The sequence below is a fragment of the Calypte anna genome, chromosome 1 (assembly GCF_003957555.1).
Source record: "Calypte anna isolate BGI_N300 chromosome 1, bCalAnn1_v1.p, whole genome shotgun sequence".
Classification (NCBI taxonomy): Eukaryota; Metazoa; Chordata; class Aves; order Apodiformes; family Trochilidae; genus Calypte; species Calypte anna.
Window position 1 is genome coordinate 110,744,708 of NC_044244.1, and position 19,987 is coordinate 110,764,694.

The 19,987-nt window shown below is 37.9% G+C and overlaps 1 protein-coding gene across 8 annotated transcripts in view; it reads left to right on the forward strand.

Moving 5' to 3' along the window:
- SLC37A1 (solute carrier family 37 member 1) overlaps nucleotides 1–19,987 on the forward strand; it is a 37,224-nt gene that overhangs the window by 3,980 nt on the left and 13,257 nt on the right. For 3 of the 8 annotated variants that reach the window (XM_030450919.1, XM_030450880.1, XM_030450927.1), the window contains exons 2-11: nucleotides 409–576; nucleotides 2,239–2,320; nucleotides 3,106–3,232; nucleotides 4,509–4,587; nucleotides 5,438–5,573; nucleotides 7,073–7,149; nucleotides 8,882–9,048; nucleotides 9,787–9,824; nucleotides 16,107–16,190; nucleotides 19,054–19,188. In XM_030450919.1, the coding sequence (XP_030306779.1) occupies nucleotides 521–576; nucleotides 2,239–2,320; nucleotides 3,106–3,232; nucleotides 4,509–4,587; nucleotides 5,438–5,573; nucleotides 7,073–7,149; nucleotides 8,882–9,048; nucleotides 9,787–9,824; nucleotides 16,107–16,190; nucleotides 19,054–19,188 (981 nt within the window). In that variant the 5' untranslated portion in view covers nucleotides 409–520. Of the gene's footprint in view, nucleotides 1–280; nucleotides 577–2,238; nucleotides 2,321–3,105; nucleotides 3,233–4,508; nucleotides 4,588–5,437; nucleotides 5,574–7,072; nucleotides 7,150–8,881; nucleotides 9,049–9,786; nucleotides 9,825–16,106; nucleotides 16,191–19,053; nucleotides 19,189–19,987 lie in introns of all 8 variants that reach the window. The other 5 variants (XM_030450892.1, XM_030450872.1, XM_030450901.1 and 2 more) reach the window with 3 other exon arrangements.

The following is a 19,987-nucleotide window of genomic DNA, read 5'->3' on the forward strand; positions in this document are numbered from 1 at the left end:
ACCAGAGCGTTTTGGTATCAGCTGGCTTTGAATCATGTTCTAAGTACATCTTTGCCTTGTGCCCCCTCTGCTTTATACTGTGCTGACTTCTCAAATTAGATCATACGTGATAAAATTCAGAAAAGGGCTGCAATTTACATTGGGTTGAAGTTCTCTGTTACACTTCTGTGTCTGGATGGTTATTTATGGTCGTTACTTGGCTCTGAAATAGATAATAGCTAATTCAAATGTTATTATTAGAAAATATTACAATAACTTGATAAGAATATTTACTTACCAGCTTCTCTTATTTGAAGATCAGCAATTTAAAAAAGCAGACTGAAGAATTTGCCACGTCGTGACTGAAGGTATAAGAAAAAACCTACAGAGAGATCAACTCAGCAACGTATCTTCCACATTTGTTAACAGGCTACCTTTGCACAGCTTTGGGAGGATTTTTACCCCACATTCTGAAGAACAGAGAACACTGTTGCAAGTGTATAATTGTGTTGCCTAAAATTTGATACCAGCAGTAGAGTAGATGGCTCAGCTTCCTCCCGGGATCCGCTTTATCACTTCATTTTCACGAGATCAGTGGTAAGACTTGAAGTATGGTGGTGATCTTTGTTTTGGACAATGTGAGTTTTTATCTAGGGAAATTGATACTGTTGCTTTGTTCTATTTTTGCTTTTTCATGTTTTAATTAAGAAAACATAGTTACATAATAAATAAATATTACTGACATTAAAAAGGGAAATACTTGTTTGGGGAGACCCAAACAGACCCTTACTAGTCAAGTGTGCTAAAAAATAAAGCCTTTTATCCTTTGCAAAGTATGTCCTTTCAAAGGATAAATTTCAGATTTTTATTTTCAGATTCTTAGATGGGAGGAATGCTTGAGGTTAGTTTTTCTTTCCTTAACCAGAAGTGTATTTTCTGCCCCATAATTCGATGCATAATATATAGTTGTAGAATTACAGTTTTAGTTCTTGCTGCTGTAATATTTAAAGCAAACCAAAACAAACTCTTTGCTTTAGGAAAATGAATCCTAGAAGTTGAATGGCATCAGTTCTTGTGCTTTCTGAGATGGAATACAGAGTCAATTGCCTGTGAATAACAAAAAATAACAAATGAAAGGCCAAGCACTTCCCATTTGAGCAATTTTATTACATGTTTTTCTAGTAGAGCAGCATGAACAAAGTCATTTCAGTTTTATCACTGTGAAGATATTTTCAGTGTGGTAGTAAATAACTCACTAGATAACTCACTATTATTGGTTTTTTTTAATATCTCTATGAATAAGCCAGAAATAGAAAATCCCTTGTTATAGCAACATTTATAATGTTATATCAACATTATAAAATTATGGGAAAGAGTTGATTAAAAATTAGGGACCATAACAGGCTGCGTGATATCAAATCTTTTTATATATTTACTTTTATTTACAGGTGTTAATTTAAAGATCAAAGCTAGAAAGGACCAGTATCTACACTCTGGTCTCTGCATTGTTTTAAGCAAAAATCCAAAAAACACTCTCCCTTAACAACTACACTGCTTCAGGTAGTGAGTAGAATAGATCAGATTATCTTTGTTTAAAGCTTGCAAGGAAGATGCCCTTTTAATTCAGATGAACCACAGAGAAAGACTCAAGGATGCCAGTGAGGTACAAGGGAAAATTCCTTCCCAATCCCAAAGCTGCTTAGTTATGTTTATGTGTCCAGCTGACAGCAGATACAGGCAGTGTCAGTCCCCTGTCTGTCTGCAGAAATAGCTGATTTCTGTGGTTACAGAGGATGGCAGAAGCAAAGCAAAATCCTAAGAGCAGTAAGGAAAGAAAGAATAAGCCAGAATAATCAGACTGACAATTCACAGAGCTATCATTTGTCCTAATTGTACCAGAAAAACAGATGAGGCAGGGAAATGTGAAATCTGACTAGCAGTATGTTTAATTTTGAACTGTCTTTTAGTAGCTCTCTAGGATAGGTTGCAAAGAAGGCATATCAACTCTGTGGACCCCAGAGCACTGCCACATTGTCCTATCTGTACCTCTGTGCTACCAAGCTCCTTCCCAAAGCCAAATCAAAGCAAATGTTGTAAAGCAGTGTAAGTGCTAGGGTGGTTTTCAGAGAACATGAAAAAAAGTTTTCTTCTTCTATTTCAAGATTACTAGTGACTTCTATCATGTAACTTAGTGCTCAAAGTAATTCTGAGCAAAACAATTTTCAAATATTCTCTTTTTTTTTTTTTCTTATATTGTAGGTATAGAGCCTTCATTTTCTCTCTTACTTTCTTGTTGTATGCCAGCTTCCATTTATCAAGGAAACCTATTAGCATAGTTAAGGTAAGCAATGTTGCATCCTTGTTTAAACATCCTTCTTCTCCTGTCAAACACGGAAGTAGTAATCTTCTTAAGGATTTCCTTTTGTGAAAGGCAGAGTTAAACTTTAACTTGCCATGGTTTAAAAGATGAAAAACTGATAAAGCTAGTATGAAGTGACATTTACTTGATAAACTTTAGTGAGGCCACACCTAGAATACTGCACGTACATGTAATCTCTGGTTTTACAACTATACTTACACTTAATTCATGTGAGTGAATTTACATTCATGTTTGAGAAAAGTTGCTCATAACTGGTGAATAAAACATGGTAAAATTCTACAAGACTGTTCCAAATACTGTTGAGCATCATAGTCATAGTTGTCTGTGCACTTGGGACTGTTCCCAGTGAAGCTGGTGGCAAAATATTATCTAATTCAAGGTTTGTTAGTTTAATCTTTGGCCTCTATAAATTTCCAAACACAAATCAAGCCCCCAGGGCTGTATTGTTTATAACTGATGAGTGACAGTGGACAAAGTAGTGTGATGTTAATGAAGAATTTTGAAATTCTGCAGCATATGAAACACCAGTTTGCTATACCATGTTATTTCTAACCACATAATTGCTCTTTCATGTAGTGGTGGTTTCATCCAGCAAAATACCAAGCAATTAATAATGGCTAACAATTTTGCTGATTTCAGTGGGTTTGACACAGGTTGATAAGAGCTAAAATAGTTTAATTCCTTGTTATATGGCAATTAACAGTCTCAAATGAATTTTCCATTTTCAAATTTGCTTTCTATATCAGGGAGAACTGCATAAGCATTGTGCTGCCTTGCATGAAGTTGAACTTAGCTCCTACAAAGAATATGCTGCCCAAATTCAGCCTGTCAAAAAAACATCTAATGTATCTCAGTGTGGTTGGGAGCCATTTGGTAAGGGTTGTTTTTGTCTGGTTTTGTTTGGTTTTGTGGGGTTTTTTCCTACTAACAAACTGATATAATTACATTATTTGCCTCTTGCTGTTTCTTTTTCACATGTAGAGGGATTCAGGATATGTGTATGGAAGGGGTTGGTTTTTTTTCCATATTCTCATTGGGCTTTTGAAGAAAGTTGTGACTTATCTTATGATGTGTTCCCTACTGAAAGTCACTTAAAGAATGGACATTATTTTACCTGCTACAGCTATGAGATGGTTTCACAACATTGGTTTCCAGTCAGAAAATGGCATTTGTCTGTTAAAGAAAACAAGAGTGAAGAATAAAAAAAAAACATTATAATTTTCTTCCCATTTAATTCAAGGTCTAGCAATCATTTAAATGAAAACACTTGGTGTTTATCTAAATTGGAACTTTTCGGAGTCCTATTCTGCCAGAAAGAATAGTTTTCTCCCCATTTTAATGGAGAAAAATGAGAGACTTTGCTGCAGAATAGAGTTTTCAGTTTCCTGAATAGCTTGTGAACAAAGCTTTTCACTTAAATAGAAAAAATATTTGCCTACTTAAAATTAAATTTGAATTTAATTGTATTTGAGTGTAATAGAGGTTTTGAATCATTCCTTGACACTTCTATCACTACCAAGCACATCAGTGGAGTAGTCCATTCTGTCAATGTGACAGTCCACTCCAGTCCACCTAGCCATCCATTATAATTGTTCTTTTATTAGCAATAAAAAAAATCCTACTCTGTTCAAAGGTAATCAAAGGTCTGAAGTCAGTGTTTCTATGAACAAAATTCTGTGTATCAACTGCCTGCTGCAAGGTAAACAGTCTGCTGAAATTATTTAATCCCACAGGCTTCCAAATGTAGTGCAACGCAGTCAAACTTGGTTGATGTTCCTTGTCTCTGGCCCAAGGGGAGACTGAGTTTGCTTGTCTAAAACACTACTTAGCTTTCTTAACAGAGGCTTCTGAGCAACAGTGTCCTCCTTTTTCCATGAACACACAGGTTACTGCAAAGCTGCCCCTTTGGGTTGGCACTATAGACTAGAAAATACTACCATTTTTTTCCAAACATGTTACTGGCAAAAGGGTCAGCTATCAAGGGGATTTTTTTTTAATGTTTTGCAAAATTTATACAGAAGTCTAGAAGTGCCTACAGAAAATTAAATGTCAGTAAATTTTCACTAATAATTTTCTTGTAATATCTAAAAATATTTGGTAAGTTATCGGTACATTTAAACTGATAATTTGCTTTGAAAATTATTCTTAGATAAGAACAACTACAAACAGTTACTGGGAGCACTGGATTACTCGTTTCTGTGTGCATATGCAATTGGAATGTATCTAAGGTAATCCTCACTCTCTTGGAAACCTGCTTTATATTGCTGTTAATTTCTGAGGCTGTACTACTTTTGAGATACTGTCCTTTCCTACTATGAAGTTTCTGGTGAAGAGAGTAAGATCTTGGTTGCTGAGGAGAAAAAAAACATCATTCTGAGTCCCCAGTGGTGTCATATGTGTTGATGTTTAGAAAGCTTCTTACCTGCACCCATCCTGACTGCCTTGTGCAGGAATGCTTTCCAACTTGTTGTCTAGCTTGTCTTTTCTTCATATGGGTGGTGAAGGAATATATGCTGGAATATCTGTCCTCAAACTTGTATCAGGCTCCAACTTGCACATGTAGACTAAACGGATTGTTCTGACTTCCATTATGATCAGGACAGAAGCAGACACCTCCTAAAAAAATAATACTGTACCCATCTTAATAAGTGCAACATTAGCTGATGTGTGGAGAGGCTTATTTTTATTGACTAAAAACAGAACCTTCATAACTGGAATCATTAGCAAGGGGGACAAGTCTCACTTTAAATGGCTGGAGATATGTCCCACCTTACAGGCCATTTGGGAAATAACTCCACAAGCAAATGGCTTCCAGTGTGTTCCAGGTGACTATCTCCCTGAAAGGTGGTTGTCCAGGTGTCAGCACCTGGAAACTAGTGAGCATGAAATGATTGGTCTTTTTTTTCTGGCAAGTGCTAAAAATTTCTCATTTGTTGCTGCGGAGGAAAGCAGCAGTTACCAGTAAAGTTTATCCTTAACCATAATTAAACAATTAATGAACAACAAAGTATTTTTTTTTCTGTGTATGATCTCTTTTTTAATTATTACCTTTCTTTTTATTTCCTTCCACATTCCAAGTGGAATCATAGGAGAGCGGTTACCTATCCGGTACTACCTGACCGTCGGGATGCTCGCTAGCGGATTCTTCACTGCAATGTTTGGATTGGGTTATTTCTATAATATACATAGTCTGTGGTTTTACATAATGGCTCAGGTAGGCATAATGTTATTTAGTTACTCTTGATTTTCCATGGTGCTGTTTAGGTTTGCATCAGGCTTTTTCAGCTGTAAACAGTGATTAGTGGTTGGATGTAAATGCTGGCATACATTGTTGTTGATGACAAGCAGAAGTAAAAGAGAGGATAGCACCAAGCATGTGGGGTTTTTTTGAAACATGTTTTTTAAGTGAAAAATGTCTTTGGAAACAAATGAAAGTGTTTCAGACTGTGTAAAATCAGTGATCAAATCTTTGCAAGCTTTAATGTGGGTGAGTTCTAAAACAAATGTATTTGCTTTTGTCAGTCTGCCAAGACCTGAGTGATGCATCCTGGCTTCCTCTGCAGAAGAATTACATTTATACTGCTAATGATGAACAGTCTCCCACATTGGTGTGGCTGAAAACAGGCAGCTTCTTTAACAAAATTGATTGTTTGGGTTTTTTTAGAGCATTTGTAAATCTAATCAGGTGTCACAAGCATATTTGCCATTGACCTAAGCTGGAATTTAAGCCAGGACCAGGATATGGTTAGCACTTCTGAGTCATTTTGGATAGGTCTGCACCTTGCACTACTGCTCTCTTTGTGTTATTGCAGTAGCACTTTCACCACAGGCAAGTTTGCATGGCATTGTGCAACAAGGCATGCAGTGAGACTGATTTGGGTACTGCAAGCTGTTACAACCATTTCACCAAGTTATCCACTTAACCATGTCACTGCCCTAGTGCTCTTGGTTTATGTGGTTTCTCAAGACAGGAACTGGCTCCTTAAGGGTTAAACTATGTCTACCAAGTGAAGTTGTCAGCAAGTCCTGTAATGCCATGGGTGGTCTTGTACCCCCAGCCTGATTGGGTTTTGTTGGCTAGAGTGAGGTTTTTCTACTGCATGTTCAAATGCTTGTTGTTGATGTGAATTTTTGCATTGTGATCTTGTGCTAATGTTTCATTCTGGATAGTTTTTTGGCGTTGAGTAAGGATTATGATCTCTGAAATACAGAGGCTGAAATAGTTTTGTCTTCAGCCTGAATATAGCAAGTGAAGTTTTTCCTCTCAGTTTATTTATCAGTTGTCTGTTAAGCATTTAAAATTAATGTGCAGAGTTACCCAGTCTCCCCTACAGTTTTCTTTTTCCTGGCTTTGATTGCAAACATGCTTTGGAGTATGTTCAAATTGAGATAAGTACTACAGTTCTGTTTGAGCATGGGGAATTTGTTTCTGTGTTGAGGTTAGTGCAGTGTGTTTTTTGGTAAGCATGTGATTCATTTTGTCTTTTGTGTGTTAAATCATAAAGTAACTGGGGAGGTGTAGGTAGAGGGAAGAATCTCTGCAAAATGTTGTAACTTGTTTATTATTGGAAAAGACTGCTTTACAGACCCACCACTAAATTTGTAAATCCAAAGGATTTGTGTAGGTTTATTTTCCCAACTCATCCGGAATTGTGTAGGAACCTCACTTATTTTAAAGTATGTTTATTTATTGTTATTTTTATATGCTTTCAGATAGCTAATGGCTTGGTGCAAACTACTGGCTGGCCGAGTGTCGTTACATGTATTGGCAACTGGTTTGGAAAAGGAAGGTAAATAATATATAATCCCAGATTTTGGAAGTACAAATATATTCTGGGCTGTAATATTATAGTAAATTTAAATATCTTTCTCTTGCTTCCATTTATTTGGGGGAGCAAACAAGTGGTTAGGCAGATCTTTGAGTTTTCTTAGTTACACTGATTATATATCAGTTTGAAATATTCTCTCATGTTAAAACAGTGTTCTGTGGTAGCTCTTTAGACTTAATTTTTCAGATTAAATATTTCAGAATTGAATTAAGAATAGTTCTTGCACATATTAATCTACACCCAATTTTAATGAAGGCTGTTATTATGCCATTTATTGTGGACTTTCCTATGTTTTCATTTATGATTCAAAGTAGTTGTGAGTATAACTCTAGAAGTATCTTTTTGTCTAACACACTTACAGAAACTTGAAAATTAAATTAAAAAGGGAAATACATGGGAACTGATTAACCTTTTGGTTTTGTCACTCTCTTTAAATATTTTTTCCCTTAATCCTGCATAGAGATCATTCATGATGTTTATTTTGTCATACTCTATAGGAGTTTTCCATAAATTTTGCAAGAACTGCATGTTACTAGTAAGACTAGTGTAGTGCTGTCCATTGTAGATACCTACCATTGAATGAACATCTGTTGTCAATCAGTTCAAGACAGGGACATATGAAAATTAAGTATAGGCTTTCCATATAAAATCATGGGACAGTTAAGAAGGTGTAGACTCAAACTAGTTGTCTGTAGTCCCTTGCAGCCTTTTTGGTGGGTGGTAGGAAATGCAGAAATACAGTCGGACAATACTGAAAAAAATTGGCAAGTCTGTTCAAAACAAATATGTTTATTCAGATTTCCTCTTGTGTAAAAGCAAGAGCCTTTACTTCAGGGAGGCTGCATAGTGGACTGATGGATAGGTTTGAACGTCAGTGGTCCGGTTCTTTTCATTTTGCTACAAATTTATGAAACACGAGCAGACCTCTTAGATCTTGCCTTTAGCCAAAGGAAAAAGATTTGGTTTACTTCCAATTAGATTGCTCCGGGTAAACTCCTGCTGAGAGCGGAGAAATTTTCCCATGACTTATGAGGGGAAAAAAAACCTTTTGCTAAATCTCACAAGTACAGTAAGATTTTTGTGGTTTACATTAGCTCAGCTGGAGCTGTTCTACACTGCTCCATTTGCAGGCAGACAGTATTCTGATGTGTGTGTTAGCCAAGCTTGTGCAGGTGTTATCTTCTGCTAATGCCTAGCACGTTCAGAATGTGAACAAACAGCACTGAATTTGCTTCACCTGTCCTGTGCAAATTGTTTTCTTTTGCTTGATAAGTATCTCCTGAAAGCATCAGATAATCAGTGCAATGTATTTGCAGGAGGACTTTCATTCCCAATAGCATTAGACTTAGCATGCACATGCTACCCAACACCTGCATACTTGTTTTTATCAAAGAAACTCTGTCCAGAAATATGCAAGCCCTAGTTGTGCCTTCAAATGCCGTTAAATGTGGGATGAGTTCTGTCATGCACAGAGAAGTATTTAGGATGCTACAATTGATATTTAGGTGCCTTGAAATTGCCAGGTGAAAGACTGTAGCATGAAGAAGCGGTCAATGAAAGAACAGTAAGATTGCAAATATTCCAATCAATATTTCAATGCAGCAGATGAGCAGTCATTTTTATACACATTTCCCAAGAGAATAATGGATATTGTTGGAATTGTTAAAGTTTGTGGCTTTATTTTTAAATGCAGGAGAGGTTTGATCATGGGAATCTGGAATTCACACACTTCAGTAGGAAATATCTTGGGATCCTTAATTGCTGCTTATTGGGTGTCTACGTGCTGGGGTCTCTCCTTCGTGGTGCCTGGTGTGATCGTTGCTGGGATGGGGATGGTTTGTTTCCTGTTTCTTATTGAACGTAAGTGCTTTAATGGGATTGAACCATGGAGGGCTCATTATGAGTGAGGAACACCAGCTATTCAGGCTGAATAACTTGGTGAAAAGTATATTTCTCAAGCCATGCCAATACTTAGAGAACTTCTTCCTAGAACACTAGATGGACCTTTGTATGTCTAAGGGACTTATACACTCAGACTCCATCATACCTTAGAGAGTAACACTTCAGAATTCAGTCCACTGCACTGTCCTTACTTCTCTGTCTTTATAAATTGTTCATGTGTATTGTAGCATAGCAGAATGTCACACCTGGCTGTGGTGTATATTCTGTGCTACCATTCAACCCATGCCATACATATTCTGTGATAGAAAATACAGAACTCAGCTGACAGAGCAAGTTTTGTCACTTCAAATTAGAAATAAAAAAGGAATGTCTCCAACTTGTCCCTTCATAGACACAGAAATACTCGGATGATTGCTCGTGTTGCTTTAACTGTCCTATCTTGGAAAGTAAAAAGTTCTGCAGAAAGCTGTATGAGAATGCTGTAATGAGCTGGACTGCCAGAATAGCACTTAATGTGGTCATAGGAGGGGAGGGATATCATGGAGCACCCTTTTCTTTTTCCCTAGAGCTACAGTTACACTTTTCTGGCGGGACTGTATCTGTGCATTTTGTTTATTGTTTGTAAATTACTGGTGTCTTAAGAGATACTTATTATGCTTGTTTTCACTTTTAACCATGTGTGGCATTTTATTTCAGATCCTAAAGATGTAAGTTGTTCCTGCACACCATCCAGTGTAAGTGATTTACTATTTTGATTTTTGCCTCCTAGTGCAAGTTCTTTATGGTTGTTGTAGAAATCAGATAATCTGTGTGGCTGGTTTGTGCCCTGCTGTTATAACTGACCCTATACTTGAGGGAATAATTGATCTTTTTGTGTTTCACTGTTAAACCAGTAGCTAACTTGCTATTAAAGCAGTGTGAATTATGAGGTGAATGAGTTTGCTTTAATTATGATATTGGAATAGATTATTGTACTACAGTAAACCAAGTGGAAACTGGTTTTGAGTTTTCTTACTCATCTTCCTGGCCATCTTCAAAGCATTTTGGCCTGTCTCTTGCCTTCATTGCTTAGGTGTGACATAATGGAATAGCTGCCAACCACATCTTATCTCACTGTTTGTGAACCCTGTGTTAGGTATTTCAGAAAGGAAAAGCAAGCAGCCCTTCTGCTGCCATAGTGTCAATTAACCATACATCTGTGGGCTTGGGGATGGAAAGTGAGATGTTCCCTTGAATAGAGGGAAGGACAGTAGGAGCATATACCTATAGAAAAGAGGAAGCAAGGGATGGATACGAAGCTGAGGTGAAGAGATTGGAGCAAACAGTTGTGAAAAGGAGAGAGAAACAATTTGTGCTTAGTGGTAATGGACACAAAAGATCATTGCTTCATTTTTTGTGACATCACATAATAATTTAGGTTGGAATGGACAAACTTCTGGATATTGTATGGTCCTACCCTCTGCTTGTAGGAGGTTTAAATTTGACAGAATCAAAAAGCTTAGGACTGGGCTGTAAAATATTGAAATCCTCAACAATGGAGTTATTGTTTATACATAGGTTTGGGGGTTTTATTAAAAAAGTTTGCATTGAATTTTAAAAATGCATTCATCACATGTTTTACTGGCATGGAGGCAGCAGATCTTGCTATTGTGAGAGTTTATAATTCAAGGGCTTAAATTTTGAGTAAGATAGTGAACTTCACTGAGCTGTAAATACACTATCACACACAAACTATGGAATGCATGCTGCCTAGATCACAAGGGAAAATGCAGCTCTCTTAGTAAGAGTTTTAAAGTCCAACATTGATATTGACTACTTAAGATATTATTGAAGCAGGACTGAAGCGTGTGCGGGTCTGTGCAAAATGTTTAAGCTTTCATTGTGTTGCTGAACATTGTGTGTACACTTCCTTGTGCCATTGTGGCAGCTAAACTTGTAACTTTTAATTGTTTCTAAAAGAAAAGCTTTCTCCTTAAGTATTAAATAGACAAGGGTGCTCAGAGCCCCATCCAACCTGACCTTGAGCACTTCAGGCAGGAGGCAGCCACAACTTCCCTGGGCAGCCTGTGCCAGTGCCTCACCACCCTCACAGGAATCATAGAATCATAGAATTGGCTGGGTTGGAAGGGACCTCAGAGATCATCAAGTCCAACCCTTGATCCACTACCACTGCAGTTACCAGACCATGGCACTGAGTGCCACATCCAGTCTCTTTTTAAATATCTCCAGGGACGGAGACTACTTCCCTGGGCAGCCCATTCCAATGTCTGATCACCTTCTTGGTAAAGAAATTCTTTCTAATGTCCAACCTAAACCTCCCCCGGCACAACTTAAGACCGTGCCCTCTTGTCTTGCTGAGAGTTGCCTGGGAAAAGAGACCAACCCCCCCCTGGCTACACCCTCCTTTCAGGGAGTTGTAGACAGCGATGAGGTCTCCTCGGAGCCTCCTCTTCTCCAGGCTGAACAGCCCCAGCTCCCTCAGCCTATCCTCACAGGGTCTGTGCTTAAGTCCCTTCACCAGCCTGGTTGCCCTCCTTTGGACCCGCTCCAGGCCCTCAATCTCCTTCCTAAACTGAGGGGCCCAGAACTGGACACAGGACTCGAGGTGCGGCCTCACCAGCGCTGAGTACAGGGGCAGAATCACTTCCCTGGACCTGCTGGCCACACTGTTCCTGATACAGGCCAGGATGCCATTGGCCTTCTTGGCCACCTGGGCACACTGCTGGCTCATGTTCAGCTTCCTGGCAATCCAAACTCCAAGGTCTCTCTCTGTCTGGCTGAGCCCAGTTTCAGCCCCTTCCCCCTTCAAACCTAGTTTAAAGCCCTCCTTATCAGCCCTGCCAACTTGTGGGCTAGAGTCCTTTTTCCTTTTTCTTCCTAATATCTCATCTAAATCTGCCCTCTTTCAGTTTAAAACCATCGCCCATTGTCCTATCTCTCCCTGCCCTTGTAAAAATTCCCTCCCTAGCTTTCCTGTAGTCTTCCTTCAGGTACTGGAAGGCTGCTATGAAGTCTCTCTGGAGGCTTCTCCAGGCTGAACAACCCCAGCTCTCTGTCTGTCTCCATAGCAGAAGGGCTTCAGTGAAGATTATTCCTTTCCTGCCTCGTGTTACTGTGATGCAAAGAGAAGGGAGGCAGTATAGATCTGGGCAATGGATCTGCCACATCTTCTGCTAGTTCTTTGGAAGAATACTAAGAGGAGACTGACAAGAAAGATCTTAGGGTTTCCCATGTGGAAGGGCAGATCAGGGATATGGGGGGAAGTGTCAGAGGGAAGGTCCCAAGGGAATACCACAGGTGTTTTCCTATAGTAGAGGATTATATGTGGAGGCTGTCTGCATATATAAGTATATGGGAACTATACCTTCTAGTTTTCAAGCTTCACAGTAGATGGTACAGAGATGATTGCTTGTTTTTTACCCCTGTCCTCCAGTAGTTTCAAATAGATAGCTTTTTACATTTTAAATGGTCTCTTCTTCTTGAATAGTAACTGGAGGTGATTTTTCTAGTGAGTGTTACCTCTTCTATACTAGTTAATGAATTTTATTTTCCCTCATACAGAGTACTCCTGATAGAGCTTCTGAATGGTTTGTGAAAACTCCTTAGTTTGTTACTGTCAGATAAGGTGTGCTCACAATGCACTCTATTTTTCATTTAATTCTCTTTTACTTCCTGAAGGCAACATCTGTCAAATCAGAGAATATTTTAAGTGACTCTTAGAGACTCCTAGAGGAGGCACTTTTTTCCTTAGCTTTCATGAAGTTAAGTAATGCTCCTGTGAGCACCTTGGCTGCTGTTTGTAATATCCAGAGCATAATGTTTACAGAATTTGCTGTTAAGCTTAATGGAAGTAAATGTTTTTATATTTGTTTCAAATACACTTTTACTGAAAAACATAGCTAAAGACTTTAACACAATATGTTCCTCACAAGTCTCAAGGAGTTGGCATGAAAAAAAGCCCTACATTCAATATCTACTTGCTGTCATATTTTTAACAAAAATGTAACAGTTTAGAGGTTTTTTTCTCCTTCCATTCACCACCCCTTCTCCTAGTCACAGGAAGTGGCTATGATTTGACCTGATCTTCTCTAGGATACAAGCAAGATCACTGCTTCAGGCACAGTCTCATCTGTGTAGGGATGCATTTGACCTTCTGTTTCCCTGGAAACCTTGCTATCCAGAGCAAAAGACATCAGTTTTTCCTTCTCTGTTCCATATATTCACATCTGCATCTCTAGCAGAAGGCTTACGAAAGTGCTTACCCACCTGCCTTGGACCTTTCTCAGATTAAGATTTGCTGTTGTGTTGGGCAGCTGTATGCCATTGGAATTGCTCAAACATTTCAGCCCTCTGTGGTCTGCAGAGTGCAAGGGATTCTAAGTCCTTGGTGAATAGGACTCATGGATTCTTTTTGCTGCAGGAAGGGTGGCTTTAGAAGTTAAGGAAATTAATATGGTAAGAATAGAAGTCCAATAAGATGTACAAATGCAGATGTAGTGGTGACTGTTTCTGTAAAGAAAAAAATAATTTCTCCTTGAAGAGAGGTATGTCTAATGTAATAGACTGCTATTATGTGGAATAAAAAATTTCAGCCATTTTATATAAGGCAGGCATAAAATGCTAGCTGTCTTTTTTTTTGTCTTTTTTTTTTTTTTTTCCCTCAGTCATTTCAGGTGACAACCCCAATGTGCTTTTTTAAACAATTGGCAATGTTTCTTCTAAGAAATTAAAGAAACATACACATTTGATTTGCTCACAAAGTGTATTAGGTCACTTTGGACAGTTGTCTGGATTAGGTGCAGGCAGCTCTGCCAGCTTGTGCCAAAAGCTGAACCTCATTGTAGATGAATGAGGCCAGTGAAATTTAAGGAAAACTAAAATATGTGTTCAACATGAAAGAAGGACTTAGGGTAGATTTATTTTAAGATTTATAGATCAGATTCATCTTTGTGTGGTATCACTATCTTGGATGAATTTGGTCTACTGTTTATTTACAGCGTGATCGTGAGCCCAATATTTCTACAGAGTTTGTAGTGGTGAGTAATCTAATTTCATTGAGTTGTTCAGAAGCACAGACAGAGAGCCAGGCACGGAGCCTTGAATGCACAGTTCTTACTCTTTAATCACTGATTTTTTGGACCGTGCTTCCTTTGCTGGTATTTACCTTGGCTCTGGTTTATGAATATGAAATTGTTTCAAAACATATCCTTGAGTACAATAAAGTGCTTTTAAATGCTACCATTGGAGGCTTAATATATGGCTTTCCAAAAGCCTGTACCTCTGACAAATGCCAGCAAGAAGTCTGCGTGCTTTATTAAGCACTGGTGCACTTCCATAATGAAAGTTAAAGGGTAGATTTAATAGCACCTAGGACTTGTTTAATTGCTTCTTGTCTTTTTTCCCCTGTAAGTTTTTTTCCATAGGTAAACATGTTAGCTGCAGTGTGTTCATACAGACCTATCTTTATGCTCTAGGAACTTATTTTAACCTAACTTTGCATTTCCGGGAAACTTAGCTCTCTTCAACTCCTGTGGCAAAGTGCTTGAACATTTAAAAGATACCAGGCTGCAATTTTTATCTTCTGGAAAGGAGAAAGAAGTTTAAGTATTAAGTATGCAGCCTCTCAGTCTAGTCCTTATGCCCAGACATTTCCTCCTTACCACAGTAAATCTTATTTTTTACATTCAAATTAAAGTTTTTCATTTTTTCTCTGCTGAGCTGCTGAATAAAGGTGTAATTACTTGTCTCTAGGAAATGGATTTTCTCCCCACAAATTATTATAAATCACTTTTTTACTAAAAGGCTGATTTTCTGTAAGATAAAGTTTTAAAATCTGGTTTATCAGATCCTGGGGGTTTGAGTGGTATTTGTTTATTTTGGGGAGTGCATGACCATGACTGATTGCTCTTTAGCACTACATTGAGCATCAATTCTTGCCCCTCAGGTTGGGTTTTTTGCCTTCTTAGTGGAATTTGGTTTATTAATGGTAGTTTATCTAAAAAATACTGCAACATACATCCATGTATTTTTGTTGAGGGAAGAGTAATGTATTGATTCTTTTCAAATTAAAGTGTTCAGTGAGGATGGACATGGTTTTTTTATTTGTGGTGGGAGTTTTGAGGGGATTTATTTGAGGCAGGTTTGGGAAAATCTTTTATTTTTTATATATGTGGCATTCAGAGTGTGATTATACACTTAAATAAACTTTACATCCCTAAGGAGTGTATGCTGCCTCTTGTGACCTATGTGCCTCTTGCATGCCTACTTTGAGAATGTGTGTTTCATTTGACAGACAAACCTTAATTTCCCTGGCAAATCTTTTTAGAACAAGGATATCTCAGAATGATGATTTCCAAATAATGCAGTTTTGTGTATGAACGGATATACTAATGCACTTGCTAATAAGCAAATATAAAAAAGCAGGTCCATCTGGGGCCTAAAATATGGCTTATTGCCTCAATTTTTGTACTGAGCATGCTGGAGTACTCAGGCTCTTCATTAAGAATCCTGCCACCCAAGAGCAGAGTCCATTTCTGTATTAGAAGAATAGAGGGAGCACAAACTAAAGGGATTCACGTTAATCTTAGAAGGGTAGGGAAATAAAGAATCAAGGTTTACCTGAAACAAATCAACTTCTGTAGTTGCTACTAGGATTGTCTGGTTATGAGAGAAAATGAATGCAATGTTAATGAAACTTCTGTAGAAGAAAAAAGCAGTTAAAAATGTTAAGAATGGCTCTACTGTGCCCTGAATTTAATATGCTGCTTCTGTATAAAGACAGTAGGAAATGAGGCTTCAAATATTTTAAATTGCATTTTATTTCCATTGCAATAGGTCTGCATAAGAACTTAAAATACCCAAAATGCACAGTCATTAGATTAAAGATGCTCGATTTGGGGTTATGTTTGTGTTTCAATGAACAAACACTTTTGTTGTTGAGAAATTATTAACACTATTGTAATCCTTTAAAAAGCAAGCAACAAAAGCGTGGCATTTATTTGTCTTTGTTTTTTCAGAGTTCTAAAACCTTTCTCAATGGTGCATCTCGATTCAGAGTCCAGACACCAACCTTAAATGCTAAGGAAACCAGCAAGCCTCAGGTAAAATTTAACATTATTATTGTAAAGTAGTGTAAAAGACTTCCAAAAGCTCACATGGAATATTTACAGTAGATTTACTGTTGTTAAAAATTCTACTTCTCCTTTCAAACATAAATGCACAAATGTAATTTCAGAAAAGGGAAATAGGCATTACTACAAAAAGAGCTGGATAATGTTGCATGCTTGCTCAATTGGTCGTAATTTGTGATTTTCATGCAATTCCAGCAAAAATAAGGTTGTACCAAATATCTTTAAAATGGCCCATTTGAAATCTTATATCTATTTATGCATGTTTGTTCCCTCTGTGCCATCTCACTTCTCTCCCTTAATGTAGTGAAATATGTAGTGAAAATGTTATAAATGGAGGCAGAGAGTTCTAAATATGAAAAATTATTCACAGGAATCCTGCTTAAAACTTATAATGGTAAATGCTGGCAATCCTCACTTGAAATTGGCCTCTGGACTTACCCATTTGTGGATAAAAAGACATTTTATCTTGTGACAGACAGTAACAGCAAATTTTCATTTGCAGTATTGTATTTGTATTCAGTACACTTGGCACACCCTATCCTGAGCAGAAAACTTTTTTAACTTCTTTCAGGCTTTTACAGGAAAACAGAAACTTCCTGTTCTATTCATCCTTTGCCCATAGAATAATCATCAGCATTCACAGGGTATAATATTCAGTGTTGATGAAAAGGTTTTGAAATTTTTGCTAAGGAAACACTGAGCAGTCCAACTTCAAACCTTTTCTATACTGAGTTTATTCATGCTCATTTTTGAGCTGCCCAAAAACAGTTTACAGTCCAGAAATAGCTTGCCAATACTATTTTACAAATAGGTGGCAAATAAGGGGAGAAGGTGTATGGATATCAGTAGGTGTCTTCAGACATGTTGTGAAAACAGCTCAAATGTAGTCAGCAAATAAGTGGGCAAAATCATAGAATCATAGAACTGGCTGGGTTGGAAGGGACCTCAGAGATCATCGAGCCCAACCCTTTTACCACCGTTGCGGTTGCTAGACCATGGCACTGAGTGCCACATCCAGTCTCTTTTTAAATATCTCCAGGGATGGAGAATCCACTACTTCCCTGGGCAGCCCATTCCAATGCTTGATCACCCTCTCCGTAAAGAAATTCTTTCTAATATCCAACCTAAACTTCCCCTGGCACAACTTAAGACCATGCCCTCTTGTCTTGCTGAGAGTTGCCTGGGAAAAGAGACCAACCCCCCTCTGGCTACCTCCTCCTTTCAGGGAGATGTAGAGAGTGATGAGGTCTCCTCTGAGCCTCCTCTTCTCCAGGCTGAGAGGTTTCATTTCTAGAGGTTCATTTCTAGAGGTTTCATTTCTAACTGTTCTCATACCTTTGCTATCAGCCTGCGCAAAGGGTCTGCTTAACGAGTGAGCAAGAAAGTGTTCTTGCTTCTCACACTGACTGGGGTTTCCTTGTGAGTAGGATGAGTGGGACAGAAGCACAACATGGACAACAAAGCATCAGGGTGCTTGCTGCTGCTGGCAATCCTGTCGTTATTCCCTTTTTCTCTTGCTGTTCACCCTGCCAGCTGGATTTTATGTTTGTTGTACAGAGTACTAACAAGACTTTAAAAAGAAATTAATAAAAAAATAAAAATCCCTGTTTGTTCCTATTTGGGACCCCGTTATTTTCTGCCAGGGACAAAATAATCTTATTCCTGTCCAAGTGTAGTTAAACATCTTTCCTTTTTACAGTGGTTGTGTTACAATTACACTTAGCTGATTATTGCAGTGAGCTTTTGTGCCTCTAAAAACAGCAGATGTTTTGGGTTTGAGCTTGTCTCCTCCCAGCACAATGGAATAGCAGTTTTTACTGATTTTTTTTTTTTTTAATGAACTCTTATATTACTGTAAAAAGAAAGCAAATATTCAAGGTATGCAGTGATTGAAAGCAGAATGTGTTCCCTGCTGCATAACCTGAATACCCCTGTGTGTTCATTAATGCTTGTATCAGGTTGGCCTCTTAAAAACTGCACAAAATTGAGGGATAATGAATCCTTCCTCAGAGATCAAAAGTCTGCCATATGCCTAATCATGCTTTATGACAAGCTGGCAAAGCTGAGCGCTATTATCTCTGCCAAACACAAACTGCTGTTTTTATTTATTATTTAACTATGTGCAGTATGGAAATCCCATATTGGTAAACTCCAGGTTTTTGTAATCTGTTGATTGCAATCCTCAAATGACATAAATGTGAAAATATATACATATATATAAAGTGATTGCTTAACATAATGCACTCAGTATGCAAAACTCAATTGGAAAGATAACCTATACTTAAATCAGTGAATAAGCTGATTTTATGGAGTCTGAAAAATGGGCTTAATATTTGTACAGAAATGAGATACTACGTGCTTTTATATAGAAATGTGTTGTAGTGCTGAGTAGAATGTCAGTTTGAACTAGACTATGTTTACGTAGTGAGGTAAGGGAAGACTGGAAATAGTTTTATTCCATTGAACTGTAATCTTTGGTTTTTGTGACTTGAAATTTTTCCACACTAGAACAGGAATTTGAGTCCTTAGTGGAGTATATGCACTCAGGTATAAACAACCAGGCTTATTTCACGAGATAGTCTGTGTATACTTTCTCTATGTTCTGTATACTCTCTGTATACTGTATACTGTAAATCCAAATCAAGAGATTTTTAAAAGCTGCAATTTTCTGTGATAAAATAGATTTTTTATTATTATTATTATTGTTGTTGTTTTTATTATTGCTGATGTTATTGTTATTATTATTATTATGGACTTACTTGATTCCTTGCTACATGTTATGTGGCATTGTTTTTTTTTTTTCCCCAAACATTGTTACTTTGGGAAATTGCAGGATCCAGAGATGCAGCATTTACTTGTTGACAGTGACAACTGCAGTGTGTCACTGAGCTCCAGCACCCTTGCAGTCACTGGGGAAGGCAGACATGGGACAGCAGCTATCAGCTTCCTTGGAGCCTTGCGAATACCTGTGAGTGCACATGCTTTCTTGCCTGTTGCCTTGAGATTTAAGTTGTGCCTTGACATTCATATTTCCATTTACATTCGAAATGGAGTGGTGGATGTCTTTAACTTTGCATCATGAGCTTTGATTGGCAGCTGAGGAGTACATAGGCTAAAGCAGATTCTGGTATGCAACACAAGGTGTGCCACTCTCAGAAGAGAAGTGAAATAGATACAGCAGTATTCTCTTTCCCGGTAAGAGGCATAAGCTAATTGGTTGCATCTTAGAAACTATAAGCCTCTAGTACCTATGTAATTATTTTTTTTTATTATTTTATTTTTTTTTACTGAGAGGCTGGCCAAACGCTGGAGCAAGCTCCCCAGAGAGGTGGTCAATTCTCCAGTCCTGTCAGTGTTTGAGATATTTGGACAAAGCCCTCAATGCTTTAACTTTTGGTCAGGCAGTTGGACTAGATAATAACTGTAGGTATCTTCCAACTGAGTTGGTCTGTTCTACTGTAAAATCTATTCTGGAAGTTTACTGGTCTTAGTTAATGACATTGAGGATGAAATAGCAGGCTGAGTCCATAAGCACTTCCCTGTGTCAGAACTTCCCTCCATGGCTTCCTTTTTACACTACTCAGCATTGTTTTTAAAAACTTTAATTTTAAAATCTCTTCCGCATCTTACCTTGAGAAGTTTTAGACAGCCCAAATGTTTGGATTGACAGTAAAAGGAAAGAAAATTTCTTTTGGGTTAGGAACCATTATCCTTTGATTTTCCTCTTAGTTTGAAGCTTAGCAGATTCAGCATGTTGCACAAGTAGA